Source organism: Tachypleus tridentatus, chromosome 7 (genome assembly GCF_004210375.1).
Source record: "Tachypleus tridentatus isolate NWPU-2018 chromosome 7, ASM421037v1, whole genome shotgun sequence".
In the NCBI taxonomy this organism is placed as follows: Eukaryota; Metazoa; Arthropoda; class Merostomata; order Xiphosura; family Limulidae; genus Tachypleus; species Tachypleus tridentatus.
Genome location: NC_134831.1, coordinates 75,820,598 through 75,847,050, shown reverse-complemented (window position 1 = coordinate 75,847,050; position 26,453 = coordinate 75,820,598). Strand labels below are relative to the sequence as shown.

Genomic DNA, 26,453 nt, shown 5'->3' with positions numbered 1-26,453 from the left:
TCTCTCTAGAGGCAATGTTTATATACTATATACAAATATTTATGTATATCTGCGTATTAAGTCTAATTTTTATCCTTATTTTAAGTTTCAAGATGCTATTTAATTTATTTGATAAATTTCGCTTATGTCATAGTTCCATTTTGCGCGAAATTCAAAACAAAGAAACAAATAAATGGTTGAATGCGTCTCGTGGCTTAGATAAGTCGTTTACATAGAAACTCTACAGTAAAGGACTTAGAACTGAACCTCGAGAAACTCTTGAATTAAATATAAAGTTTCAGTTACACTGCACAACAAAGTTTTTGCTTCTTGAACACTGTTGGGTTTTCCTTATAAATTTTTAGCTGCTGATCACGAAAATCACATCCAAATTTGCCCATCACGTACCGTTTCATCGAAATCTTACGTTTTATCACAATGGACAAACGATATCAGGGCTACTGGAATCCGTCAATGCTTGCTGACTACTGTTGGACACTGCAACGTGGTGCACCGGACATTGAATATAAACGAAAATCAGGAGCAAAACACTTTTAATTATGTTGAACTTAATAGCGTATTAGAAACATAAACGTAATTAAATAGGTTATTGCCGGTAAACAGTTAACTGTCTATTTCTTAGAGTTCCTACGTGATGAAGCTAAACCAGAACTATATTTGTGCATACCTACCAGGTACCTGTCACAATCAGCAAAAACATTTCAGGAAGCAAAACTTAAAAAAAATGTTGTACAGTGTTACTAATGCACAGCTTAGCCGAGTGGCTGCTCAGAAAACTAGCTATCTATTTTGTAATAGTAGGTGGAACGGGTGAGCTTGGATTTGAGGCCATTATACCAAACTGAATCAAATTCTTTTTTAACGTCGAGAAACGTGGCTGTTGTAGAATGTTTATGGTTTAATTCTTGTAATACTTACCCTGTTAATATTATCAAATTATCCACAGTCTGCCCGCGCTTTCTATTTGCGTTTTGTATGTCCTGATTGGTTTGTTATTCTTGGATTTTTTTCACAGATCTGATATCAAGCGGGCTGCAGGATTTGCAGCTTTTCTTGGAAATCACTCTGATAATAACTGACTTCCAACATTGAATGTGTAGTAGTTGAATTGTAAATAAGTTGTACAGGTATTGTACATGTAGTAGTATTAGGGTTAGATACGCGTTTATAAGAATTATAATATTTGTTTGGTGGTCGTCACCTGGTGCTTGTTCTTAAGGTTTGCGGCTTGTAATTTAATTTCAGTTGTTGTGATTGGGTTCGCTATGTAATATAGGTCAATCTCAGTTAGTAAGGCTGGAAGGTGTCTACCAAATTCACTTGGGTTTTTATCAGTATACTCATTGTGATTGCACGAGACCAAGGAGTCTCGGGAAGGGATGGTAAATGATTCTTTATAATAATCGGCGAAAAGTTCTGTTTTATCGGGCTCAGTTACAGCATTACAGATGTTACAGGTTAAACTGTTTGTTGGTTCAATTTCTTTAGATATGTTTTTAACTTTCGTGCAGAGCAATAAAAAGTTGGGTTTATGTTTCTCTAGTTGGTTACAGAATCGGTCAAAGTTACTTCTTTGATGAATTTATTAATCAACAGAAGACTTTGTTCTGTTGATGTAGGTTTTGAGGGACACATCCACGATGGCTATAAATTGTCTACGTAGGTTTCTTTGTTTTATAAGTAACACAGCGGTAAATTTAAAGGTTTAAAACGATAAACCAGTGCTTTCGATTCCTTGCAGTGAACACACCAGATATCACAATGTAGCTTTGGTCTGAAGTAAACAAATAAGCATTGCGCTAAAACAAACATACAAAACTTGTAACGAGTGGTAGATACTCGTTATAATACTTCGCCACATATTTAGTTATTTCACAGGTAGTGTAAGTTTTGAAAATGTTATTATTGACAGTTTATTTATACGTCTTTCACTGAATACATTGGAAAGTATTTCTTTTATTGTGGATTTAGACAAATTTCATCAATAATTGCGCAACTGATTTAAAACAAAATAGAATCAACTTCTGATCGTCAACCAGTAAACCGTTCATTAGTTTTTGTTAAACAGAGGCCGAAATTATGATGCAGAAAGAGGCGTAGAAAAATTCGTGTTTATATTTATAAGTAATGAAAAAACAAACGTTTAGCTGATTTATCAAAGTGGGTTAAAATTTCAAACTTTAATAGTTTTGAAATAATCAAACACAGTGTTAAAAAGTACAGACTTTTAGAGTTATGAGACTCAAGACTTGCTGGTATGGGTATTAACACTTTAATTAAAATAAAGATCGATCTTCTGAGGCCATCTTCAGGTTAACAACCCATACCAACCAACTTTAAGAGTTAGGAGACTCAAATTTGCTGGTATGGGTATCAAAACAGAACAATGTTCGATCTTCTGAGGCCATCTTCAGGTTAACAGTCTATACCAAACCAACCGTCTTGAGAATACATTTTTACTTCAAGTGTGTTTCTCGTCATCATGAGTTAGAACACTGTTTATGTGAACTGAGCGTGGCCTACTGGTTTACCTTTTCAGGGTGCGAATTCTCGGGTCCAAAGAATGCGTGTCGTTGTAGCAAATAAACAAACAGCACTTTGAGGTTGAAGGTGTGTTATAGTAGTGTCAGGTAAATCCCACTATTTCAATAAAATACTTTAAGAGTTGACGATCGTTCTTATTACCTATCTGAATTTTTATAATATGTAAGCTCAAAATTGTAGTTTTGCGGGAATATTCGAAAAAAAACCTCCCGATTTTTCAAAACTTTAAAAGTTCAGTAAATCGTTTGTTTGAAAAAAGTAGAATAAACAGTAAAAAGTCATAACAACACGAACATTATTATATTTATTTATTTATTTTACTGACTTACAGAAGTTGAAAATGAATTTACATAAAATTTAAAAGTAATTAAAATTGTTTTATTCCAGGGTGCCTACGCTTATTTCGACCGAACTTCAAGTAGTACTGTACGAACAGTAAACTTGTCATCTTCCTTCAACGAAGTGGACTCGACCACAATTTCGGTAAGTTACAGACTATGTCGTACAATGTATTGTGAACCTCAAATACCAAAGGTTGCTTTCCTCGAGGTCTACAGACAGTAGAAAAGTCAGCTGACGACTGTACAGACTACCACAACACACTCGCAGTAATCTAGACAAAACTACTGTTACGAATCTCTTCGAAGTTCGAAAGTAATTTTGTAAACGATTCTGGATTGTATAAGTAGTTGACTTTTATAACTGAATTGTGAGAGTAAATTTCAGCAAAATCCAGTCGTTATTAAGCACAACCGAACTGGCGCTATCGGTTTACATCAGCAGACGATAGGAGGTAAGTCCAAGTACACTTACTAGCTCGGAAGCACTATTCTTAAGCCTTTTTTTAAATAGGGAATTATTAATCAGGCTTAAGTATTTTAGTTTCGCATAATATTGTTTTAAAATATGATATATTTCTAACATGGATGGAAGGTGACTTCTGTTTGAGGAAATAGCTTTTGATTAGAGCTTCAAAACACTAGAAAATATGATCTTTATTTAACGTCAAAGATTGCTGCGAGATATAATTGAAATAACGTAACGTAGAAATGGAAATCAGTGAAAGAAATCGTGAAAAAACATAACGTAACAAATAATGCACACTGGGGTATCAAGACTTGTGTGAGGTATTATGAGATTTGGAATTTTAAAACTACACAACAGAATGATAGATGAAAGCTGAGTAAGGTTTCGTGTATCAAAATACAGCTATAAATATTATGATCTGAGTGTAAAACAAGTGCGTAATTATTGCGATTATATTGTAAGAGCTAAGCTTTTATTTTATTCGTTTGTTTCGGCGCAAAACTACACAGGTAGCCACGTATACCCTGTTCGCCGCGTGGAATTGAATCTTGTACTTTAGTTATTATAAACCCGTAAACGATGAATAACGTTTGGAGTTAAGAGGTGAGCGAGAAATCGATTCCTTTCGATACCCATGGGGGGGGGGCAGAGCACAGATAGCCCATTGTGTAGCTTTGTGCTTCATGCTAAACAAACAAAGCTATTCCGCTGGGGCTACACGAGTGTATGAAAGCTTGGTTAGTGCTATACCCTAGAGCAAACAATACAGAATAAAAATGTTTCAGTCACGTATTCCAGAGTAAACAATATATATATATATATATATATATATATATTGCAAAACAGTAATTATAAGAAATACAATAAGAATATGATGATAAGAAAAGGCGGCAGGACCACGGGGGATATGGTCCCCATTTTTTTTGCAAACAAGTGTCCCTCTTAAAAATATGTAATAAAGTCAGTAACACAGTTCTTAGAGCTCAGGAATGTAAGGATATTGTAGCTGCCAACATTTTTTGTTGCACAACTTAAGTTAGAATTTCTTTTTCTAATAAATCAGTAAAAATCAGTTGGCCCTCCCCTCTCCAAGTGAATTCAAGTGCTTTTGTCACCTATGTTTATAAAAATATTAACACGAGTTTAACAGCCAAGCGAAATAATGCCATATGAGATGTAGAAATGAACAAGTAATAAATGTAAAAATGAGTATTAAATAGAAATTGATTGTAAGAGAGTTAAGATCGCGAAACACGTGGACAAGTTATATAAAAATAACGTTGGATTAAAAGAGACAGAGAAACAATGAGACTGGTCGTAAAAAAATATTTGTCAAACGCACAAGTTTCGCTACAACAATAGCCCCACAAAAAGTAGTTCTGGAGGTGTTGGTGAAATTTCAAAGTTCATGGGTTCTATACATTATATATTAAAAAAGTAACTTCACGATCGAACGAATAAACGTCTAATGGTGTGTGCGAAAGAACCTAAGTGACATTTAGAAAGTGTGATTAAGTTTCCTGTAGAGTGCAAAAAAAAATTGCTTTAGAACATCGTACATAATAATTAAGCCCAGATAAAAAAAAAAAAAAAAGACGTTTTCCTTCGATAAGTTGGATTGAAAATCGCGCCACCTTGTAACATAGAAACCTGTCTCTTCAAAATGTTGCTTCCTTGACTTGGCGTCTGGATGTTGTCAATCATGTTTTTCATGTCTAACTGATAAATCTTACAGAAATGATAATATTCTTACAGAACACGTGTAAAAGGAGACATTTCTGGGCCACAGGAGGGAAATGACGTGTGTAGAGACGTCATATGCAACAAAACAAATGAATGATTAGATAGAAGCTTGGGTCATAGGGGGGAAATGACGTGTGTAGAGACGTCATATGCAACAAAACGAATGATTAGATAGAAGCTAATGTAACTCTTATCATGTTACTTACTATGGCTATATTTCAAGTCCCGTTGTGAAATGCTTTTATCATATCAAGACAATTAAGAGAGATTGAAAGAATATTATGTAATTATGTTTCGTGCACGATAAATAAATTAAAGTGAAGTTTTTGTGTTAAGCAGACATTCGCATTTTCTCTGTAAATGTTACAGAAATTTCCAAACTTCACATTAATATGTAAATTTTTCAGTTTTCTGTCTTACCTCTATATATGTGATAATGGTAAAATTTTTTTTAAAAATTCCAGATAATAAATATTTATGCTACGAGATGGTGCTAGGTTGCTACCTTGTAAGAAAAATTAACTTCAATCTATGTCAATAACCAGTTTGTAATAGAAATTTTTGCAGTGTATGACTTTTTTCCATATGCAAATGAATGTAATATTGCTCCTTTTATTTTTTTTATTCAAACAAGTATTATAACTTCCAGTTTAGGTTTAGCACAATAACAAAACAAAACAAACAAACATCTTGCTATACAGGAAGCGCTATAAATTAATTCTACATTAACAGTGGACTAGATCACAACAAATACAAATTTAACTTTCACAAATACAGTATCGCCTAACAATAGTTCGTAATGGCTGTCTGGATGTATATAAGGCTGAAGTTGTTATTTTAAAAATACAATTAAATATATTTTGACAATGACTTTTCAATTAGTGAATATAGCCTCTCAGTTTTTTCAGCTGTCAATAACTATTAATGCCTAAGACATCGGAAATGTAAAAGCTTTATGAAGAAGGTTGTTTTTAACGAATATCATCTGATCAAAACTTCCAAGACATTTATGTATTCACTATTTTTTTTCTTTTGCAATTTCAGTTGTAATCCTTCAAGATCTTTTCAAATGTATCAAAAGTACAAATAATTTAAAAATCAAGTTCGTTTATAAAATATAACATATATTTATAAATACCAGACAATTAGATACCTTTATAAAACAAACGAAATATTATTTTTCTTTTAATGGTGAGTAAAAGCAATAAATAAATATTACGTTATTAACCCTTAAACCGCTGGAATGTTATAGGTAGCAGCACTAGTTGATGATGGCCGCTGTTTAAGGGTTAAATGAAGTAAGTCAACCGTAATGATATTTACTTACCAGAATCGTGATTGTTAAAGGTGTAGCGATACAATTATAAGATACGAGTGTCGTATCTTGAAGCCATGATATGATTGTATCGATGAATCGTCCGATACAATATGATTTATTTACCTTTACGAAATTTGACAATCATTCATTAAAATTTGCAAATCTTTTGTACAGAAAGAAATCAGAATTTCTAATAAAAATTAATAATTCAATAAAGGAAGATGATTATTGGGTATTACATATTGTCTTAATTTCTTTTATTAAAAACTTACATGCAAAGTAGCATAAGTTAACAATAACAAAATAGATAAATAGATATTATTATTTTAATATTTTACTTCTCTTGTCAGCTGCCATTACCTGATTAAGCCTTAAAATTGGAAAAAGCATTGTAAACTTTGAAATATATAAACCATACAACATTAATAATATAGATAATAAATTATAGACAAGACTGTCAAAGTTGGTAACAAACTATTAGTAAAACTTGTGTATCTAGATACGCATCGTATCGACTACTATCATGAGATAAGCACCCTTAGTAAATATACATCATTACGTATTACAAAATCACATATGCAATTCATAAATGGGCATATTAATAAAGAATAACGAAAAACTTATTTTAGATTAAAAGCTACGAATAATAGTAATGATTTCAACTGTTATCAACCCTACAAATACTATATACATCACAGACTTACTAAAGTGAATGGAAGGTTCTGGCTATATAGTCAGCACATAGATGGCGCGCTTATCTCGGGAACTGCGTCAGTTACTTCGATTTTTTTAATTAAACATCTTCTATTTTTCTGTACAGTCTAATTAAATTTTAATCTTATTAAAAATATCTTTAGTTACTTAACTCTGAAACTTCTGTTACTGTGCGTGTTGTTAATAGCTTATATTATTGATGTTCTGTTTTGGTTTGTTCATCACGCGTGAGCCTTTGATGGAAATGCAAAACTTTCGCTTTAACTGAATTACAAAAATAATTGATTTATTTATAAAACCTAGCGATATTTACATTAACGCCTACGTCTGTATATATCTGTATGTGTCTTATGTTTTGCAAAGCAAATGGTTTCAACTAGCAGAAGTGAAACATATGAAAAATGAGATATTTTAACGATGAGCTATAAGAGCCACCTGTTGTTTTCAAAATGAACCTTGTTATTTCATTAACATGACTTTTTACTCTATTAAACTGAAATACCAGCAGTATTAAATCGTTCGGTAGTTTTAAAGGCATGTATAATTCGTATGTTTACTACTTTAAGATTCGAGTGTTATTATTATTTTCATTCCATCTTTTAAATCGATGGACTGCGATATTTATTTCTGTCATGAAACCAAGTTATGTTATTATTAGCTTGAGAACTTCACATTCAATGTGTATTCATTCTTAGGTTTACAAAACAGTATGAATATCACAATATAGTGGACTTGTTAAGACTAATGGAACGTTTCGGATGATACACTCTATAAATAGACGTTTAATCAAGCGAATTACTCAAAATATGAATTACAAGTAAAACTTTAGAAAGGAATTCCAGATTCCAGCAAGTTGTCGATAAGCGGGGGTAAAACCGTGGGGTCTTGAAGTTTTAAACAAGACAACCGACGAAGTCCTTGAATACTTAAAGAGCGAAGGTCGGGGAGTTTAGCCATAATCTGAGTAAAGAAGCTTGTTCGCTTACGAGCTGTTGTGATAGTATGAAATATATGATCTTGCAAAACCTCGACAATTTTCATTTGTAGTTGGTCCACTTTCCAGGAGTTCTTTAGTCCGTGTCTTTCTACAATCAAATATGCAAAGAATTAGTATATACATATGTCTACTCTACCATCTAGATATGGAAAACAGATATCTTAAAAGTTACGTTTTCATTTAGGTTCACAAAAGCCATAACAGTTTGACAGTAAGTGACATAACAAAAGGTAAAACATAATACTTGAAACAGTTTAAGAGCTATTCAGCAACAAATAAAAAGAATATGATGTAAACGACATATCAGGTTCAGTAATAAATGTTGTTTTTGAACTGGGAAAAGTAAAGACCAGTGTTATAAAACGTGGTTTAATCAGAGTAAGCACCATTTGCTTCAACACACTTTTGCCAACATGTAATGATGCTGTTTATGTCCCTGCTGTAGAAATTAGTTTCTATGGTAAAAAAATTATCTGAAAGCTTCTTTTGCAGCTGCTTGGTTTTGAAAGCATATATTCTTCAAAAAGTTGTCAGTGTGTTTGAAAATATTAAAATATGTAGGATAAAGGTCTGAGGAATAAGGTGGATGAGGCAGAACCTCGATTCCCAATTCGTTCAATTTTTGGAGCGTCATCCTTGACAGGTCTCATAATGTTGATTTTGTTGATCTTCAGTCAGCTCATGCGGAAACCACTTATTCAACTTTTTCTTCCTTCCAGTCGCACTCAGGTGGTTGGCAATGATCGATTTGCTTGTGCTTTGCCTTTCTGCAAGCTCACGTACTGTTGTGTGAGGGTCTGTCTCAACTGTTTCCCTTAATGTGTTTTCATCTAAGTCTTCAAGACTTTTAACTCCATGTCGAAATCTCTGGAATCAACGCTGAATTATATGCTCAGTAACAGATCTAAGGCCGAATGCCTGGTTGATGTTCTGTGTAGTTTCGGTAGTTTTTCGTCCAAGTTTGAAGTCGTAGAGGAAAATCAGACAAAAGTCCTTCTTGTCCATGTTGCCTTGGGGGTTGCAAAACTTACACTGAGTGGAGTTGAAACAGTGGACAATTAAGACACCTTTTTAGCGACAAACGTTGAATCAAACCAGCCAACAAACGGCAAGTCACTCAATATTCAGTTTTTAAATGTCATCGTGAGAATTCTGACATTTATTTCCGGACAACCTAATATTTTAACACACATATATAAAAACATCCTTTATACAACACAGGTGCATCCATTTTGTTAAACCCCAAGCTAGTACAGCAGTATGTCTTCGGATTTACAACGCTACAATCAGGAGTTTGATTCCCTCGGTGGGCTCAGCAGATATGCCGATGTGGTTTTGTTATAAAAAACACATTTTGTTAAATATTATCAGATTTAGTTTACTCTTTGAGCAGCCACGATATAAAATATACATTAATGGAGCGTAAGATATTTAATCAAGTAACAGCCTTAATAAAGTAACACTGAGCTAAGTGTGTTAAACAAATCGAATAGGGGCAGAAACAAGCTTACAATTTGAGAAAAGGGAAATACACCCCCTTCCCTGAGCTTCACAATATTAGATTCTGCTGACAAAAAGATTTGAGAAAGTATAGTATTTGCAACTTTGAGGCCGATTTCGAATTACAAAAATTCCGGTTTATCGCTATTTTTAAATTGTAAGTTTTTATTATTATCTTACGAGTTTCGTGTACCTTAGCTTGATGGTTTTAGATATGGATGTTCTTCTAATAACACAACATATCAAAGGTTACAATAAGTTGTCGTTTCTACACTTGAAGTGATTGGTAACATTATAATAGAGCAGAGTGAAGGATCAGTGGTGGTGTTTTGACAACTACATATATAAACATATCAGAGTTTAAGGTATCCTTGTTTCTACGCTCGAAGTGAATCTTAACACTTCCCAAACAGTGTAAGGATCATTGGTGGTGTTTTAACAACTACACGTGTGTTGTGACTTCATGAACACAAGAGATAACGAGGTTGTGTGTGCGTCCGGACAGAACAGGGATATTAAGTCCCTGTAGTTACCATTTGTTTTAACAAAAACATCATAAATTAAATAAGAACGTCTGGACTTTTTAAGTATGTGTAAATTAACATAAGAGATGCTAACTATATACACACAGTAGCCCAGTGATTCTCAACCTGTGTGCCGCGATAGATTGGCAGATGTGCCGCGGTGTTTTTGAAACACATTAAACTTTCATGGGATTTTACAAGCAAGTCCAACACATCAGTTAATAAAAGCTACTATAGAGATATTCTGAAACCTTCCGAAACATTCGGTGGTTTTCATTGAACTCGAGCACTGAGAAGTTCATACTTAAATTTCATTCTTGACTGCAACGGTTCGACTGTTAGTTTAATTGTGGCGCAACAAGCGTTACGTACGTCATATATGATGCATCAAACAATCAAACTGCTTTCAGGAACACGTTCTCATTCTGCGGTAAGCTACAGCTACTACGATGTAGGTAGGAATTTTATATCAACTGCAGAACTTCGTGCTTATCGTGTATGAATTAGCTTTATCATTTATCCATGGAAAAATATTTAAGTAAGTCTAGTGCTGCAAAGGAGAATGTGTTGAATCAAAAGCAAGGAATCAAACGAAACTACAAAAACGAATACATCGAATACGGTTTTATCGCTTTGGAATCGGAACATTCTCAATCACCATTCTGCCTACTCTGCAATGCAGCTTTATCGAACGAGGCGCTTGTTCCTAGCAAACTGAAGAGACACTTCATTCAGCTGTGAATGATAAACCAAAAGAATACTTCGAGAATTTCGCGGTTCAACAACATGAACAATTAAGGAAGTTTGTGAACTACATGAAGCTGTTGGAAAAGGATTGATTGCGAGTTATAAGGTTGTTCAATTGTTGGCAAAACGCAAGAAAGCGCATGCGGAGACCGAATCAGTCGTTGCGCCAGCGTTAGCAATCATCGTTGAAACTATGCTTGGAACGGATGCCTTCAAAAAGGTTAAGCAAGTTCCACTGTCCAATGACACAATTTCGCGCAGAATTGTAGACTTATCGTCGGATTTGAAGGATCAAGTTTGCGAACACTTCGAAGCTTCTGAAGATGAATTGTCTGCTATGGTCTCTTCAAGTTGATGAATCTACTGACGTTAGTGGAAAAGCTCAAGTTCTGGCTTTTGTTCGATTCATAAAAGATGGAAAACTCGTAAACGAATACTTATTTTCAAAGATTTAAAAGTACAGCGAAAATCCAAGACATTTTCGAGTTGGTGAATGAAAACATTTTGCTCTTCAAATTACATTGGAATAACTGTATCAGTGTTAGCACCGATGGCTGTCCTTCAAAGCAAGGAAAAAGAAGGGATTCGTCAATCTGGTACACCAACAAAATCCGAACATTAGGATTGTTCACTGCATGATTCACAGGGGGCGCTCACCTCCAAATCTTTGCCGAAAGATTTGCAGTCTGTTATGAATCAAGTTATTCAAGTGGTGAATTTCATCAAGTCTCGGCCACTCCAATCTCGACTTTTCTCTCTTCTCTGTGAGGCGATGGATTCAGATGACAAAAAGCTACTGTATCACACTGAAGTTCGATGGCTTTTGAAAGGAAAGGTGTTAAAGCTTCTTGTCCAACTAAAAACTGAAGTAATTTCTTTCTTGGAGGTTGAGGAAGCAGGTTTTGAATTTTCTTTTCATGATGAGATCTGGTGGCTGAAAGTTCAATTTCTTTACGACTTGTTTGACAAATTAAATTCTCTGAACTTAAGTCTCCAAGGCCCATCTAAAAACATTATTACTACAATGTCCAAACTGAAGCCCTTCGATGAAAAAGTGACACTGTGGAAGAATAAGATCTTGAAAGGAGCCCTTGATTGTTTTCCTTCTGTTAACGAATGTCCGTCAAAGAAGAAAATTGTCCCTCAAATTTTGAACACATTAAGCGACCTACAGTCCGCACTAAAACATTACTTCCTGTCACTTGTTGTCGACGAATATAAGTGGGTGACCTATCCATTGAGAATCGACGAGACAACAAATCTTAAACTGAGGATGCAGAACAGCTCATTGATTTACGAAACCACAAATTTTATCAGTCATTTTTTCCCGAAAAGAGCTTGGATGAGTTTTGGATCTCCATTAAAAATTCATATCCTGCAATCAGTTCAAAAGCAATTTAAGTTCTGCTTTCATTTGCAACTTAGTGGTTTTGCGAAATTGGATTTTCAGGATTGACTGAAATTAAAGCCACAAAGAGAGAGAGAGGCTTCTTACAGTCGATGATGAAATGCGAGCTTGTTTGTCTACGTTAGTGCCTCGCTTCAATTTGATTTGCTCTCTGAAGCAGGCACAAACGTCACATAGAAAACATATGTAAAAATAAAAAGTTTTGATTTTTCTGCTATACCACAAAATCGTTAAAAAGCCTTAGAACGACACTCACGGCCAAAGCAAGCGATAGTATTGTTAATGTGCAGATGACATTAATATCGCTTGCTCTGGCCGTGATTTTCGTTCTAAGGCTTTTTAAATTAACTCTTCTGTGTTACGTGTATCTAAACGTGATGCACAATGACATTAATATCGCTTGCTATGGCCGTGATTTTCGTTCGAAGGCTTTTTAAATTAACTCTTCTGTGTTACGTGTATCTAAACGTGATGCACAATGACATTAATATCGCTTGCTCTGGCCGTGATTTTCGTTCTAAGGCTTTTTAAATTAACTCTTCTGTGTTACGTGTATCTAAACGTGATGCACAATGACATTAATATCGCTTGCTCTGGCCGTGATTTTCGTTCTAAGGCTTTTTAAATTAACTCTTCTGTGTTACGTGTATCTAAACGTGATGCACAATGACATTAATATCGCTTGCTCTGGCCGTGATTTTCGTTCTAAGGCTTTTTAAATTAACTCTTCTGTGTTACGTGTATCTAAATGTGATGCACAATGACATTAATATCGCTTGCTATGGCCGTGATTTTCGTTCGAAGGCTTTTTAAATTAACTCTTCTGTGTTACGTGTATCTAAACGTGATGCACAATGACATTAATATCGCTTGCTCTGGCCGTGATTTTCGTTCTAAGGCTTTTTAAATTAACTCTTCTGTGTTACGTGTATCTAAACGTGATGCACAATGACATTAATATCGCTTGCTATGGCCGTGATTTTCGTTCTAAGGCTTTTTAAGTTAACTCTTCTGTGTTACGTGTATCTAAACGTGATGCATAATGACATTAATATCGCTTGCTCTGGCCGCGATTTTTGTTCTAAGGCTTTTTAAGTTAACTCTTCTGAGTTATGTATATCTAAACGTGATGCATAATGACATTAATATCGCTTGCTATGGCCGTGATTTTCGTTCTAAGGCTTTTTAAGTTAACTCTTCTGTGTTACGTGTATCTAAACGTGATGCATAATGACATTAATATCGCTTGCTATGGCCGTGATTTTCGTTCTAAGGCTTTTTAAGTTAACTCTTCTGTGTTACGTGTATCTAAACGTGATGCATAATGACAATAATATCGCTTGCTCTGGCCGCGATTTTTGTTCTAAGGCTTTTTAAGTTAACTCTTCTGTGTTACGTGTATCTAAACGTGATGCATAATGACATTAATATCGCTTGCTCTGGCCGCGATTTTTGTTCTAAGGCTTTTTAAGTTAACTCTTCTGTGTTACGTGTATCTAAACGTGATGCATAATGACATTAATATCGCTTGCTCTGGCCGCGATTTTTGTTCTAAGGCTTTTTAAGTTTGCCGTATAACGTGTACCTAAAAAAATCGTTAAGGTTTTCCAGGTGTGCCGCCAACATTTTCAGATTGTTGTGTGTGCCGCAAGTCAGAAAAGGTTGAGAACCACTGCAGTAGCCAACATTAATAAACTGTTAAAATATATTTCTCTGTATTAAAACAATAAAAAAGGTATCAGTAATAACACACATTTAGTTTTTTTTTTTTTAATTTCACGCAAAGCTACACGAGGACTATCTGCGCTATCTGTCTCTAATTTAGTAGTGTAAGATTAGAAGGAAGGCAGCTAGTCATCATCACCCATCGCCAACTCTTTGGCTATACTTTATCAATGAATAGGGGGACTGACCGTAACATTATAACGCCCTCACGGCTGAAAGGGCGAGCGTATTTGGTGTGATTCAAACTCGCGACCCTCGGATGACGAGTCGAGTGCCTTAACCACCTGGCCATTCCGGGCCTAATTTTCACTCTATCACAGTAATTAGATGAACGGTATCTCGCAGTGGCAAAATCAGAAAAGTTCACAACCAAAACTGAAACCCAATCACAATAAAGAACCCATAAGGACTACAGAACAGTCTGGAAAGGATATAGGTAAAAAATCAACGTTTTGAAAAATGTTGTTCCTAAACGTGAAACGTCGAAGATCTGTTTCAGTTTTTAACTTATATTGTTTTTATTAGTTTGAAATCTAACTAGTTCTAATCTTGACACCGTTTGAATATATTTTGTATTTGTTTTAAGCTGTAGCTTAAACTTGTGGGAAGAGTAAAAAACAACTTTAAATCTCCGGCACTTGATATAAAAACCAATTAATTTTCATTAGGACGTGAATTGTTTTACGACTCCGATTCGCGACTAACTAATACTGATAAATTATCATGTTTCTTTCCAGAGCCATGTTCGACGCATGTGCAGGAAGTGTTCCTTGTAGTCACCCGCTGAGACAGCGGTATGTCTACGGATTTACACCGCTAAAATCAGGCGTTCGATTTTCCCTCGGTGGACACATCAGATAATCCGATGTGGCTTTGCTAAAATAAAAACAAACAAACTGTTCCCTGTAATTAAATGTTGTTAATGCCAAAATGTTCATACCTGTTATTAAGACTAAGGCACAGAGACAGGCGAAGGTAGATACATCTACATTCAGATCATACAAGCTCTTGGAGAAGTCCACGATTGATTCCAGCCAGTTACCAAAGCCACTACGACACTGCTCCTTCTGCAGAACCACTCCATTACAAAAGGTTAAGATATGGTCATCTGGCTTCATACTTGCGTTACAGGAGAGATTGAAACAAAATCACTTAGTATTTAAGAGTCACGGCTTTGCTTCTTTTAAAACATATAAAAATACGTAAAACAAATCAATATTTTTCCAGATAACGATAGAAATAAAGCAAGTATAGTAATTCAAGAAAACTACCTACTATTTCACCTAAAACCTATTCCTCGCTACTGGCTCAGTGGTAGGTCTGAGGGCTCATAAAGTTAAAAACATTGGGTTTCGATATTTGAGGTGGACAGAGTGCAAATACTTCATTGTGGAGTTTTGAGCTTGGCCCGGCATGGTCAGGTAGTTAAGGTACTCGACTCGAACTCCGATGGTCGCGGGTTCAAATCCCCATCACACCAAACATGCTCGCCCTTTCAGCGTTATAATATGGCGACCAATCCCACTATTCATTGGTAAAAGAATAGCCTAAGAGTGGCGGTGTGTGGTGATGACTAGCTGCGTTCCCTTTAGTCTTAAACTGCTAAATTAAGGATGGCTAGCGCAGAAATCCCTCGTGTAGCTTTGCGCGAAATAAAAAAACACACAAAAGCTTTGTGTTTAATAACAAAGGAAAAAAATTCAACATTAAGAAAGCTTAGGCGCCATCTGGAAGTAACACTTTGAACTATCAGCGCTTGTGTTTTGCATAATGTTTGTACAATGATTTTATAAATAAGTGCATTGCAATATCATTCGATTTGCAAGAATGAAAAGCAAAGGCCAATAAAGAAAGTTTATTGACAACGTTTATTACCACAAAAATTACTATTAATTAGCAAGAATGAACTCTCGTGGTGAGATTGGAAAGTATGTCATATTATTAATACACATGTTAAGCGTTATCACGATTTCTGTTAATAAGAATGATGTTTCTAGCCCATATGCTCTGGTAATAGGTTTTATATTGCAGTGAACTGTTGTGATGTTCAAACACACTGATATCCATCGGACAGTTATAAGTATCCGCAAAATGTGGCTTCTAGAAATATTGTGCACCGAATAATAATTACCTCAGATAGCAAGGGAAGAATAATCACTCAAAGTTACAAATAAAACGTTATCTTTATTCATTCCATAATTAATGTGCATGTGTCCATTTTCCCCCACTAGCCAGCTTTAGAAATTCCCAGTACAATTATGACTGACCACAGGATCAAAACAAGATTGGAATTAATGGAACAAGAGATTATTCACTTTATATTAGAATGAGGTCCTCATGTGCTGTTCCACAATACTTAGATTGCCTACGTCAATGATACGTGGAATAAACATATTACAGTGAGGTAACTCTTAACTTGTACTAGGTTGTACAGGTATTTGTACCACTCCTTGAAATGACCACAACCCTACTACAGAAGGCTGACACAGAAAGAGGTCTAATCTAAGTTTCTAAAGAACAAGCGTTGTAGTATGAAATATTTTTCTGAGATAAAATTGTTTGCTTGTTTTTGAATTTTGCCCAAAGCTATACGAGGGCTATCTGCGCTAACCACCTTTAATTTAGCAGTGTAAGACTAGAGGGAAGGCAGCTGGTCATCACCAACCACCGACAACTCTTGGGCTACTCTTTTACCAACGAATAGTGGGATTGACCGTCATATTATAACGCCCTCACAGCTGAAAGGGCGAACACGTGTGGTGTGACAGATTCGAACCCGCGACCCTTAGGTTAGGAGTCTAACGTCTTAACCACGTGGCTAATTCTTAGATACAGGATAGTGGATATCTATAGCCTTCTTACATTTTACTTATAGGGAATAAGCTAACCACTTGCAAAACATTTGTATAGAAGGGTAAAACATGATTATGTTAATATTATAATATTGTTTTTAAAACTCTTACCGTTACTACGAATCGTCGTTTTAATTAAACAAATTGCTAAACAAAATGACTTTTAATAGGCTTAACATTAACTTGCATGACATAAAAATACTATGAATTATTTTACTAAAAACTATACTGTTAGTGTACATGTTAAAGAAAAGACGTATTTTTCACGTTGTCAACTGTTAATAGGACGCGCAGATTTTCCATTTACAAATTACGAAATAACATTGTTTGGTAAAGTATTTTTTGTACGTTGCTTTGGCATTATAAACTTGTTAGGGGATGACACGTTTTTTGTCAAGATAAACTCTATTTATAAGCCATGCAGTTATTGCAAAATATTATAGTTTGTGTCACAGTGAACTTTATTAAGTATACTGATATCATAATGTTGTTAAGTAAGATAGTAATTTGTTTTATAAAATTTAAAGAAACAACGGGATTTGTGTTACAATGAACTGAACATAAAAATACACCAGTATTATAAACACAATGAGGAATAGTAGGGTTTATGTTATACAGAAACGTTTTAAGAAGGTAAGGTAGTATTAGAAAACTAATGAGGAATAACCAAGCTTGTGTCACAGAAACAGTTTTAGAAGATATGTTAGTATTATAAATCTAATGGTCAATAGAAAGGTTTGTGTCACAGAAAACATTTGTTAGAAGGTACGGTAGAACTCTCAAATTAATGAGAAATGGCATGGTGTGTGTCAAGTTGAAATGTTTTTAAAACTGTAGTGGTATTATAAAGTTCTTGTAGAATATTTTTATGACTTGCGTCACAGTTAACTCTTTAAGGAAGTTTTAATCACTTTTTAAACGTGTTGTATAAGATGGAGCTATTACAACTGGAAGTTGTATCTTTTCTGAAATAACTTACCGATATGATAAATTGAAAACAAAAAGTTCCAGACAAGCTGATCGTGACAATAGTTGTTGATCATTTCTGTTCAACTCCATAAAACCAGGAATCTTCTTCCCATAGGTGAGAATAACCTCCAAGGATGACGTCACCAAATTAAAGAATTGATGGATTTGTTCAGTTTCTGTCAGTAGGATTTCACCAGCTGAGGGTTTTCTACACTAATATCAGATAAAATATGTTAATACGTTCTCAGGTGAAAGGGGTCTCTTTACCCAACAGTTTGTTGAATATTTAAAGTAACTTCAATCCGATAATTCCCCATAGATGAGTTTTTGGACATGTTTTTTCAAGACAGCTTCGAGACAAGTTTTCGTTTCTTAAATGATAAATTTTTAAAGTGAAACACAGCATCCTCAAGTCTCCATATTAACTAATACTAAGATCTACCAACTGGTGGCAAATTCAGTATACATTAATAAAGTCACGTTCTCAGCATCGTTAATTAAGCATCTGCCAACTTTTAAGCTTCTGCTTTATATGTTTAGCTTTCATTTGAGATTCGAACGATTTTACATGTGATTTGGTATGGAATGTCAAACATCACGATAGTCAGCAGTGGGATGAGTAGACAAAAATACGTTGAAAGCAGTTACAGGCATAATATTGTTCTCGGCTTGCTACATGATATCTAAAAAAGTGATTCTAAACGGTTCCTCAATACTCCTAGGTGTCATTTGGAGACTTTCACGTTTATTGTGTTCGGCGTTGAGCTCGTGTTGCTCTGAAAGACTTCAGCCATCTTATAACTAGAAATAACTTTTCGCAGTTCCAACACTAATAGAGCGCGAGAAATGCCTTCTTTTTAGCCAATAAAACTCTAAGAAATTCAGTTTAAAGTAAGAAAACCAGGATTAGGTATTTGTTTTTTAACAAATGTCTCCAACTGACTCGTGAGGGGTCTGTTATAATTCCTACTTTATATTATACATACGTATATAATGTCTGTGATGATATATGATAATTGAACAATTGTCATGTTGGTGGGTGACAAGAAGACGACGAACGGGTTACAACAGTGAAATTCAACCTTTGGCACCGACTAAAATGTGTCTCACATAAGAAATAAAAGAGTAGCAGTAGATGCGGCAAGGTGTACATCTGCATAAAAAGTAGTGCCAAGTTGTTAAATGACCTTATTTATAACTTACTTGCAGTAGACTTGGTGAATGGTTGGTGGTTGGGAGCTGTATTAGTTTACTTGGATAGCTGGATGGGACATTTCATGCTAGTATAATTTGTTTACTGTGCTGTTAATTAGTACCTTTCTACTATATTGGGGGCAGGAATGCTAATTTCAAGAGGTAAGTTTTTAAATTACTTATCCCCAGATGGTAGTACCTCGTTTCCTCATTTTTTTCTTATTTTTATTTCAATTAGTTTTTCTTCTTTACTTGGGAGAGCAGTCACCTTCCCACAACTGTCTGCAGATAGTGAAGGGTGATGTAGATGTGGAACATTGTGGACTTGAGCATTCACATCTCGCTTTCCTATTTTATATTTCTATATCTACTGCTACTCTTATTTCTTATGTGAGACTGGTGAATGGCGTTTAAGACTGATAGACGGTGTATCCCCACCGCAATGTGGGTCCTACTTCTTCAGTCACCTCCAAAACCCAGTATTCATTTTATAATCCCACATTATAGCTTGCACCCTGGAATCTTTTCAATTAGTGCAGCGTTTCTTGTTTAATTTGTTTTTGTTTCGGCTTGTTTTTAAGTTGTAACAAACTAATATATACACACACATATATGGGCGTGCCGAGCTAAGGATTCTTCTACACTAGGTGTCTGTGTGTTGTTGGTGATAACTTTGACGATAAATGAACAGCACGCACTCCGCTTGTTTTAAAATATGTCGAAAACTGGAATTCAACATCGCTATTAGGTTAAGAATATACATGTAGGCAGCAAATGCTAAAAACTAGTCGCCCTCTGTCTGGTTAGCGATTATAAATTAGAGACGGTTTAGCAGGAGCCTTGAACCTCTAACCTCCAGGTGGCCGAGTTCATGCATTGCATATATATTAATTTTATGATTTCAAATACCGAATACACATGATAGTACATTACTAAAACTACGAAGCTCTGTCTGCATACGATGTTTAGATATTCTAACCAATATTACTATTTGGCACAAAAACATAAACATACTTCAGTTCTTCCCAAACACATAAACAGAAGTACAGTGACTGAACTGACCAGAAACATAGTTTGATCTTACCAAGCAGAACATAAGAAGAACAGTAAATACAAAATCTGCTAAAGTTCTTAAGAAACGGCTACTCTTGGGTGAAAAGAAAAACTGTATAAATATTGTGTTTACTCTACCTGTCAAAAGATGTAGCAATGTAAACATAAAAACTTAGGAACTGATGTTTTTACCTGAGAATGGTCAAGGCTAGCAAGATCAGGGGTTGTATCTATATAGGCTCGAACTAATGATGTAATGAAACTGACAGGCGGTGATGATGGAGACTCCTGCTGGATTTTTTGTTTCGTTGGCAAACGACCACGGCGCCCTTTCAAGTCGTCTGATCTTACCACTGAAATTGAGGTAATAACACTCTTAAACACGGTGCCATTTTAGGTTAAGATTAATTAGTACACAAAACATTTGTACAACTTAAGAATAAATATGACAATTTGTTTGTTTGTTTTAGAACAAAACCATAACCGGCTATCTGATCTGTCCACCACAGAGAATCAATCCCCGGATTTCACTGTATTAAGTTCACTAGCTTACCACTGTTCCATCAGTGAACAAATGTGATAAAAGCTTATCTAACAATAAGCGGGGGCCTGGCAGGGCGAAGTGGTTAAGGCACTCGACTCGTAATGTGAGGGTCGCGGGTTTGAATCTCCGTCACATCAAACATGCTCGCCTTTTCAGTCGTGGGGGCGTTATAAGGTGACGGTCAATCTCACTATTCGTTGGTAAGAGAGTAGCTTAAAAGTTTGCGGGGGTGATGATGACTACCTGCCTTCCCTTCAGTCTTACACCACTATATTAAGGACGACTAGCGCAGATAGCCCTCGTGTAGTTTTGCGTAAAACTCAAACAAACAAACAATACTTCCATGAATGTATTTTTACTAGTTCGTGGAAGAGGAAAGCATGTCCCCAGTGCAACATGATAATATGTTTTTGTTATATAAAACATAATTGCGAAGCTCAATCCACCAGAATTACCAGTTGTCACTGAGTTATACCGGTTTCGGGGTATTCCATCGCTCATCAGCATCCCTCGGAGAGGGACAACTCGAAACGAAATTGGTCTTGGTTTTTCATAATGGTGGAATTTGTGTATAACGTTTTGTGTTCTGTTTCACGCACTACAGAATTCCACCTCTCTTCACTAAACCCTGAACAAGAACAAATCAAAATATTGTTATTTTTTTAAACGTTATTTCATTCCAGACCCACGGAATAAATGGTGGGCCAACAAAAGTTACGACTCAGTTTATAGTCAAGAGGATGGATATCTGTTAAAGAGGGATATGTATATAATTGTTCATTAAGAAGTTAATGGTAGACATTGTGCAGTGACTGATGGATAAGGTGAAATTTAGAAAATAAAAATAGTTGGTTACAATATCAACGGAGTTACATTCGGAGTCACATTGTTGTTTCAAATACGCTGTTGAATAACTGTGTTGTGACAGTCACAGAAAGATACACTAAATACATAGTTAGAAGTTAATGAGTTTGTTAAAGTAAGTTATTTGAAGGACAAACGTATCTTAAACCCCAGAGTTAAGTATCATGTGCGAAGCTGGGGAACATCTTTGGTGATATGATGATAGATAATACGATTGAACAGTTTCTGGTAACAATAAATAACTTCAATTTAAAGGCTAGACGAAGAGAATGACGTTCCAGGACCTGTAGATGACCGTAAAATAAACAATAGGTTGAAATTTAGGATATGTAACACTAAGTAAAATAGGGGTGGACAAAAACCTTGTATGTGAAACATTAAAATATGCGAATTAAACCGAAAGTATAAGATTAGGCTTAATTTGGTAATAGAACGTATAATATATATATATATGTAGGTATGTACTGTGTTTATCACCACAGTGAGCCCCTCGCTGGCACAACGGTATGTCTCCGGATTTACAACGCTAAAATCGGGGTTTGATCCTCCTCGGTGGGCTCAGCAGATAGCCTAATGTGGCTTTGCTATAAGAGAACACACACACATCACCACAGTGAACTTGTATTTGGTACTGGAATGTTTAGCATATATACAAAGTTTATCACCACAATGAACCTGCATGTATATAGGATTTTAATAATATATAAAATTAATACTAATAATTTAGTATTCTGACAAGCTGTGTAAAGTGCTAAAATAAACATGAATCTCAGTTTATTCTGGTATGTATTTTTTCAGCTGGTTATGTCTTTCAGGTTTTATCTTCCTGGTGAAACGTGTTTTTACGTGCCAAAAACCACAGTAGGAAGTTATAAGCAGCTTTACCGGTTTGTTAAGTTTACTTGCAGTCTAATGTATCACTTACGGTACGGCCTGTTGGCTCAGGTTGATTCTAACAATAACATCATTCAGTAGGTGGCGATTTTACAAAAAAAAACAACAACCAAAAAACTTACTTTATTTCAAATGACCAAATAAAAACTTATAACGTGGTTCAAGTGAGGTTTAACTAAATATATTTAACACAGTAGACCAGTATTTCTTAGCCTGTGCAACGCGTACCCCTATAACTCATGAAAAACATAAATATAACACACTCCTTAAAGACCTGGCATGGTCAGGTGGTTAAGGCGCTCGAATCGTAAACCGAAGGTCGCCGGTTCGAATCCCCGTCGCACCAAACATGCTCTCCCTTTCAGCCATGGGGGCGTTATAAGTTACGGTCCATTCCACTCTTCGTTAGTAAAGGAGTAACCCAAGTGTTGGAGGTGGGGGGGTGATGACTATCTGCCTTCCCTCTAGACTTACACTGCTAAATTAGAGACGGCAAGCGCAGATAGCCCTCGAGTAGCTTTGCGCGAAATTCAAAAACAAACAGACCTTCCTTGAAATTAGAGACATTCTCGGTGTATTTTTCTAGCCAGTATTCGCAAGCTGTTGACTCATCCATGAAATATGTTTCTTGATTTTCTTTTCTAAGAAAATAAATCTCTTGTTATTTTTTTCAACAAATATACATGTATAAGGGATACGTCAATATCTGGAAGGACATACTGGACATTAAAAGGTTGAGAACTACTCCTGCTGTCCTTCTTGTTACACTCAAACCGGGCATGGTCAGGTACTTTGCGCGAAATTAAAAAAAACAAACAACAAAGTCACTTAAGCCACATGATGTCACGTTCATATGTGTTGATTTTATAGTTTAAAAATTACCAGGATTTGAACGTGCTGTCTAATCAAATTTAATGGAAACAAATAAATAGTATTGTACTTCATGCACGTATTCCTCGAAGATATTATATATACATTAAAAATGACCTGCTCTAAACATAATTACCTTCTTTCACCATTCCAACAGCCAAACACTTTTGGAATCGACAAAACCGGCACACGTTTCTGCTTCGTTTGTCTACTGTACAGTCTTTGTTGTTCAGACAGGTGTATTTAGCCCCTTTTTGCACAGTTCGCTGTTGAATCAATTATTTGATTAGAAACGGTTAATAATATTTAGAACATCATGCACGATGGCACGCAATGACAGCAGATTTCTTGAAACATCAACAAAAAATGATTACTTAAACATGCCGAAGATAACGAAGCTAGCGACTTCTGTAGTTTTCTATATTATAAAAGCAACATTCAACAATGCTCAGAAAATGTCCATAAATTTGTAACAAAGGAGTTTGCGCGACTTATAATGAAATAAACATTTATACTTACGTCTATTTGTCAAGAACTCCTACATGGGTAGGTCCACAAAAACAAGAAAATTGCAACTGAACGAACAGTTATTAATGTACGACATCAAATATCCACTTGTTGACCTGAAATGCTAAATATTGTATTTTTTTCTATTCAATCTCTTCTTATACTATGCTTCAATAAAACCTTCTGAAAGGATTTGCGTTGCGTTAATTTTGAATTAGGCTCATTTATTTACTTATTATGCATTATGGAAATCCTGTAGGGAGAATAAGTAAACCTAACGACGGAGCCTAATAAAATGGAAACTACCGAGATGCGTAGGCTTCAAATAGAGCATGGTTAGACGTGGCGGCGTGAACTGTAACGACGTGATGACGCCCCAAAATCATTTAAATATAGCTTACTTAACTGCTACACTCCATTTTGTACGGCGAGTTGTTATGAATCTACATTACTTTAAAATAATAAAGTTATAACTATGAACGCAGTAATACACCTTTAAGAAGTGCGTAGTTAAATATTCGACTAACCTTGAAGAATCCTTTACAGCCTTCACATGTCAGAACTCCGTAATGATGACAAAGAGCATTGTCCCCACATACCACACAGCACTGAGAGGTAGAAGTCGTGAGGGTTGATGTGTCAGAGTAAATTCGATGACTGGGTGGTTGACTGATATAAAACATTTGGAAACCAAATTCAAAGGCAAACTTTTTTTTTCTTATAATTTATTTTCAACTATCACCTGCTTGCATTGTGTATTTGTTAAGTAATTAGACAGATATACTGACTATAATTTATCAGATATAACTCAGCACGGTACTGCTACAGATATACAATGTGTTAGAGGCATAAAAATTATTACATTTAAAGAATAAGGGAAATTTTGGGTACATAATTTTACAACTATGTCGTTGAATAGTAAATAAACTATTTTACATTGATATTTGTAATCTTTCCTGGAAAGTGAGGATTAGACTGTCTAGTTTTCCAGTTATATCTCTTTTTGATCTTTTGTAAAATGTAATGTTTTGTTATGTAATTGTGAGCTAGTGTGTTTGTATTATAATCAATAATCCTGAATAACTTAGACATGTTCCAAAAGGTTGGTATTTCATAATACTAAAAACTGATGCAATCTATGTTTGCTTATATTTTGGAATTTTCATATGTTAGGTAAACGTTGATCTAGGGCCACGTGGTTAGGGCACTCAACTCTCAATTTGCAGGCCGTAGGTTCGAATCCCTGTTCCACCAAACATACTGACCCGTGCCGCGAGGGCGATATACTGTGACGGTCAATCTCACTCTTCGTTTGTAAAAGGGTAGCTCAAGAGTTGGCGGTGGGTGGTGATCACTAGCTGCCTTCCCTCTAGTCTTTCACTGCTATATTTGGGACGGCTAGCGCAGATAGCTCTCGCGTAGCTTTGCGCGAATTTTCAAACAAACCAAACCAATTAGGGGTGAAAGCTGGTCATCATGAAATCTTTATGGAGTTTTTAAACTGATGAAAAGATATAACTTTTAGTTGGAGTGAAACAAAGTGTTTTTGTTACTCCTTCCTCTAAATAGTTGATAAAGTATTGTTAATACAAATATTTAACCATTTACTGTTGAAATCCGTAAGAAATTCACACTTTCTTGTATGACACTTGATTTTCACATATTTATATTCTTTATAACGAGCTATATTTTATATTGTCAAAAGTAAGTCTAGAACTTTAGTGAGAAACAGGTGTTGTTCGAACTCTAAATTACCTGTGGTTGTGGATCTGTATTCAAAAGCAAAACAAAAAACTTTAATACCTTAAAAATAGATATCAATACCAGAAGAAATACCTCGATTGAGTAGCCAAGGAACAGGGATTCTTAAGAGAAAACTGTCCTGTTTTCTTTGAAGACGCACTAGTTGATGGCGAAGTTTCTATACCTTCCGTTGGAATAGACGTTTCTGGAGCTACTTGATTGGTTCGAATGCCTAAAGTTGGACGTTCAGGCAACGAAGAACGTTTCGAGAAGGACGTGGAAAGTAAGATTTCATGTAATTTTAGATGCCTGATTTCTGTAAAGGACACCGTTTTTCGTTCTTTTGGGGGTAGATTAAAATAACTCGTGGGTACGTTGGTGCCAGATTCAGACTGCCTGAGCTGCGTGACTGAAGAGATAGAGGAGGAATCGTCTGACTCCTCAATTAGTTGTGAGGGCTGAGCTGAAAGGGATGACGTTATTGGTGGTAGACCAACTGCTTTCTCTGTTACGTCACAAAACTCTAATTTTTCTGATGACATATTTTCAAATGTAAACGAAAATGTGTGAGGCTGTACTGCTTCATGGTGATACCTAGGAGAATACGTTTCTTGAAAACTTGGAAGAGTTCTAGCAACGGTACCCGTCAGTGGGGATATATCTGTATATTCAAAAAAAGATGTCGTGGGTACCACATAGGTTGACACAGGTATTAAGTCAGATTGATAAACCTCTTCTAAACTGCTGGCTGTAGGAGCACCCTCTGGTGAGATCTCACAACTTTCCACGGGTTCACCAAATCCTACAACAGGGTGTTTGGTAATAAATTCTTCACAAAATGGTGTTCTGTAACTGTAACTCAATTGGGTGCTTGAGAGAGGAAAAGGAACACCCTGTAACGACATTATCTCTGATAGATTGGATTTCTGACAACTT

General features: G+C 35.5%; 1 protein-coding gene and 1 long non-coding RNA gene across 4 annotated transcripts in view; one reads left to right on the top strand and one right to left on the bottom strand.

Annotated features, from left to right (window-relative positions):
- Positions 1-2,974: 2,974 nt before the first annotated feature.
- Positions 2,975-26,453, top strand: part of LOC143256001 (uncharacterized) — a 94,232-nt gene continuing 70,753 nt past the window's right edge. For both annotated transcript variants that reach the window (XR_013030958.1, XR_013030957.1), the window contains exon 1: positions 2,975-3,337. This is a non-coding gene — a long non-coding RNA (uncharacterized LOC143256001). The remainder of the gene's footprint in view (positions 3,338-26,453) is intronic.
- LOC143256000 (putative nuclear hormone receptor HR38) overlaps positions 5,702-26,453 on the bottom strand; it is a 56,533-nt gene continuing 35,781 nt past the window's right edge. For both annotated transcript variants that reach the window (XM_076512526.1, XM_076512525.1), the window contains exons 3-9: positions 25,611-26,410; positions 24,302-24,443; positions 23,404-23,533; positions 20,288-20,448; positions 17,859-18,061; positions 14,968-15,146; positions 5,702-8,211 (exon numbers count right to left, since the gene is read on the bottom strand). In XM_076512526.1, the coding sequence (XP_076368641.1) occupies positions 7,952-8,211; positions 14,968-15,146; positions 17,859-18,061; positions 20,288-20,448; positions 23,404-23,533; positions 24,302-24,443; positions 25,611-26,410 (1,875 nt within the window). In that variant the 3' untranslated portion in view covers positions 5,702-7,951. The remainder of the gene's footprint in view (positions 8,212-14,967; positions 15,147-17,858; positions 18,062-20,287; positions 20,449-23,403; positions 23,534-24,301; positions 24,444-25,610; positions 26,411-26,453) is intronic.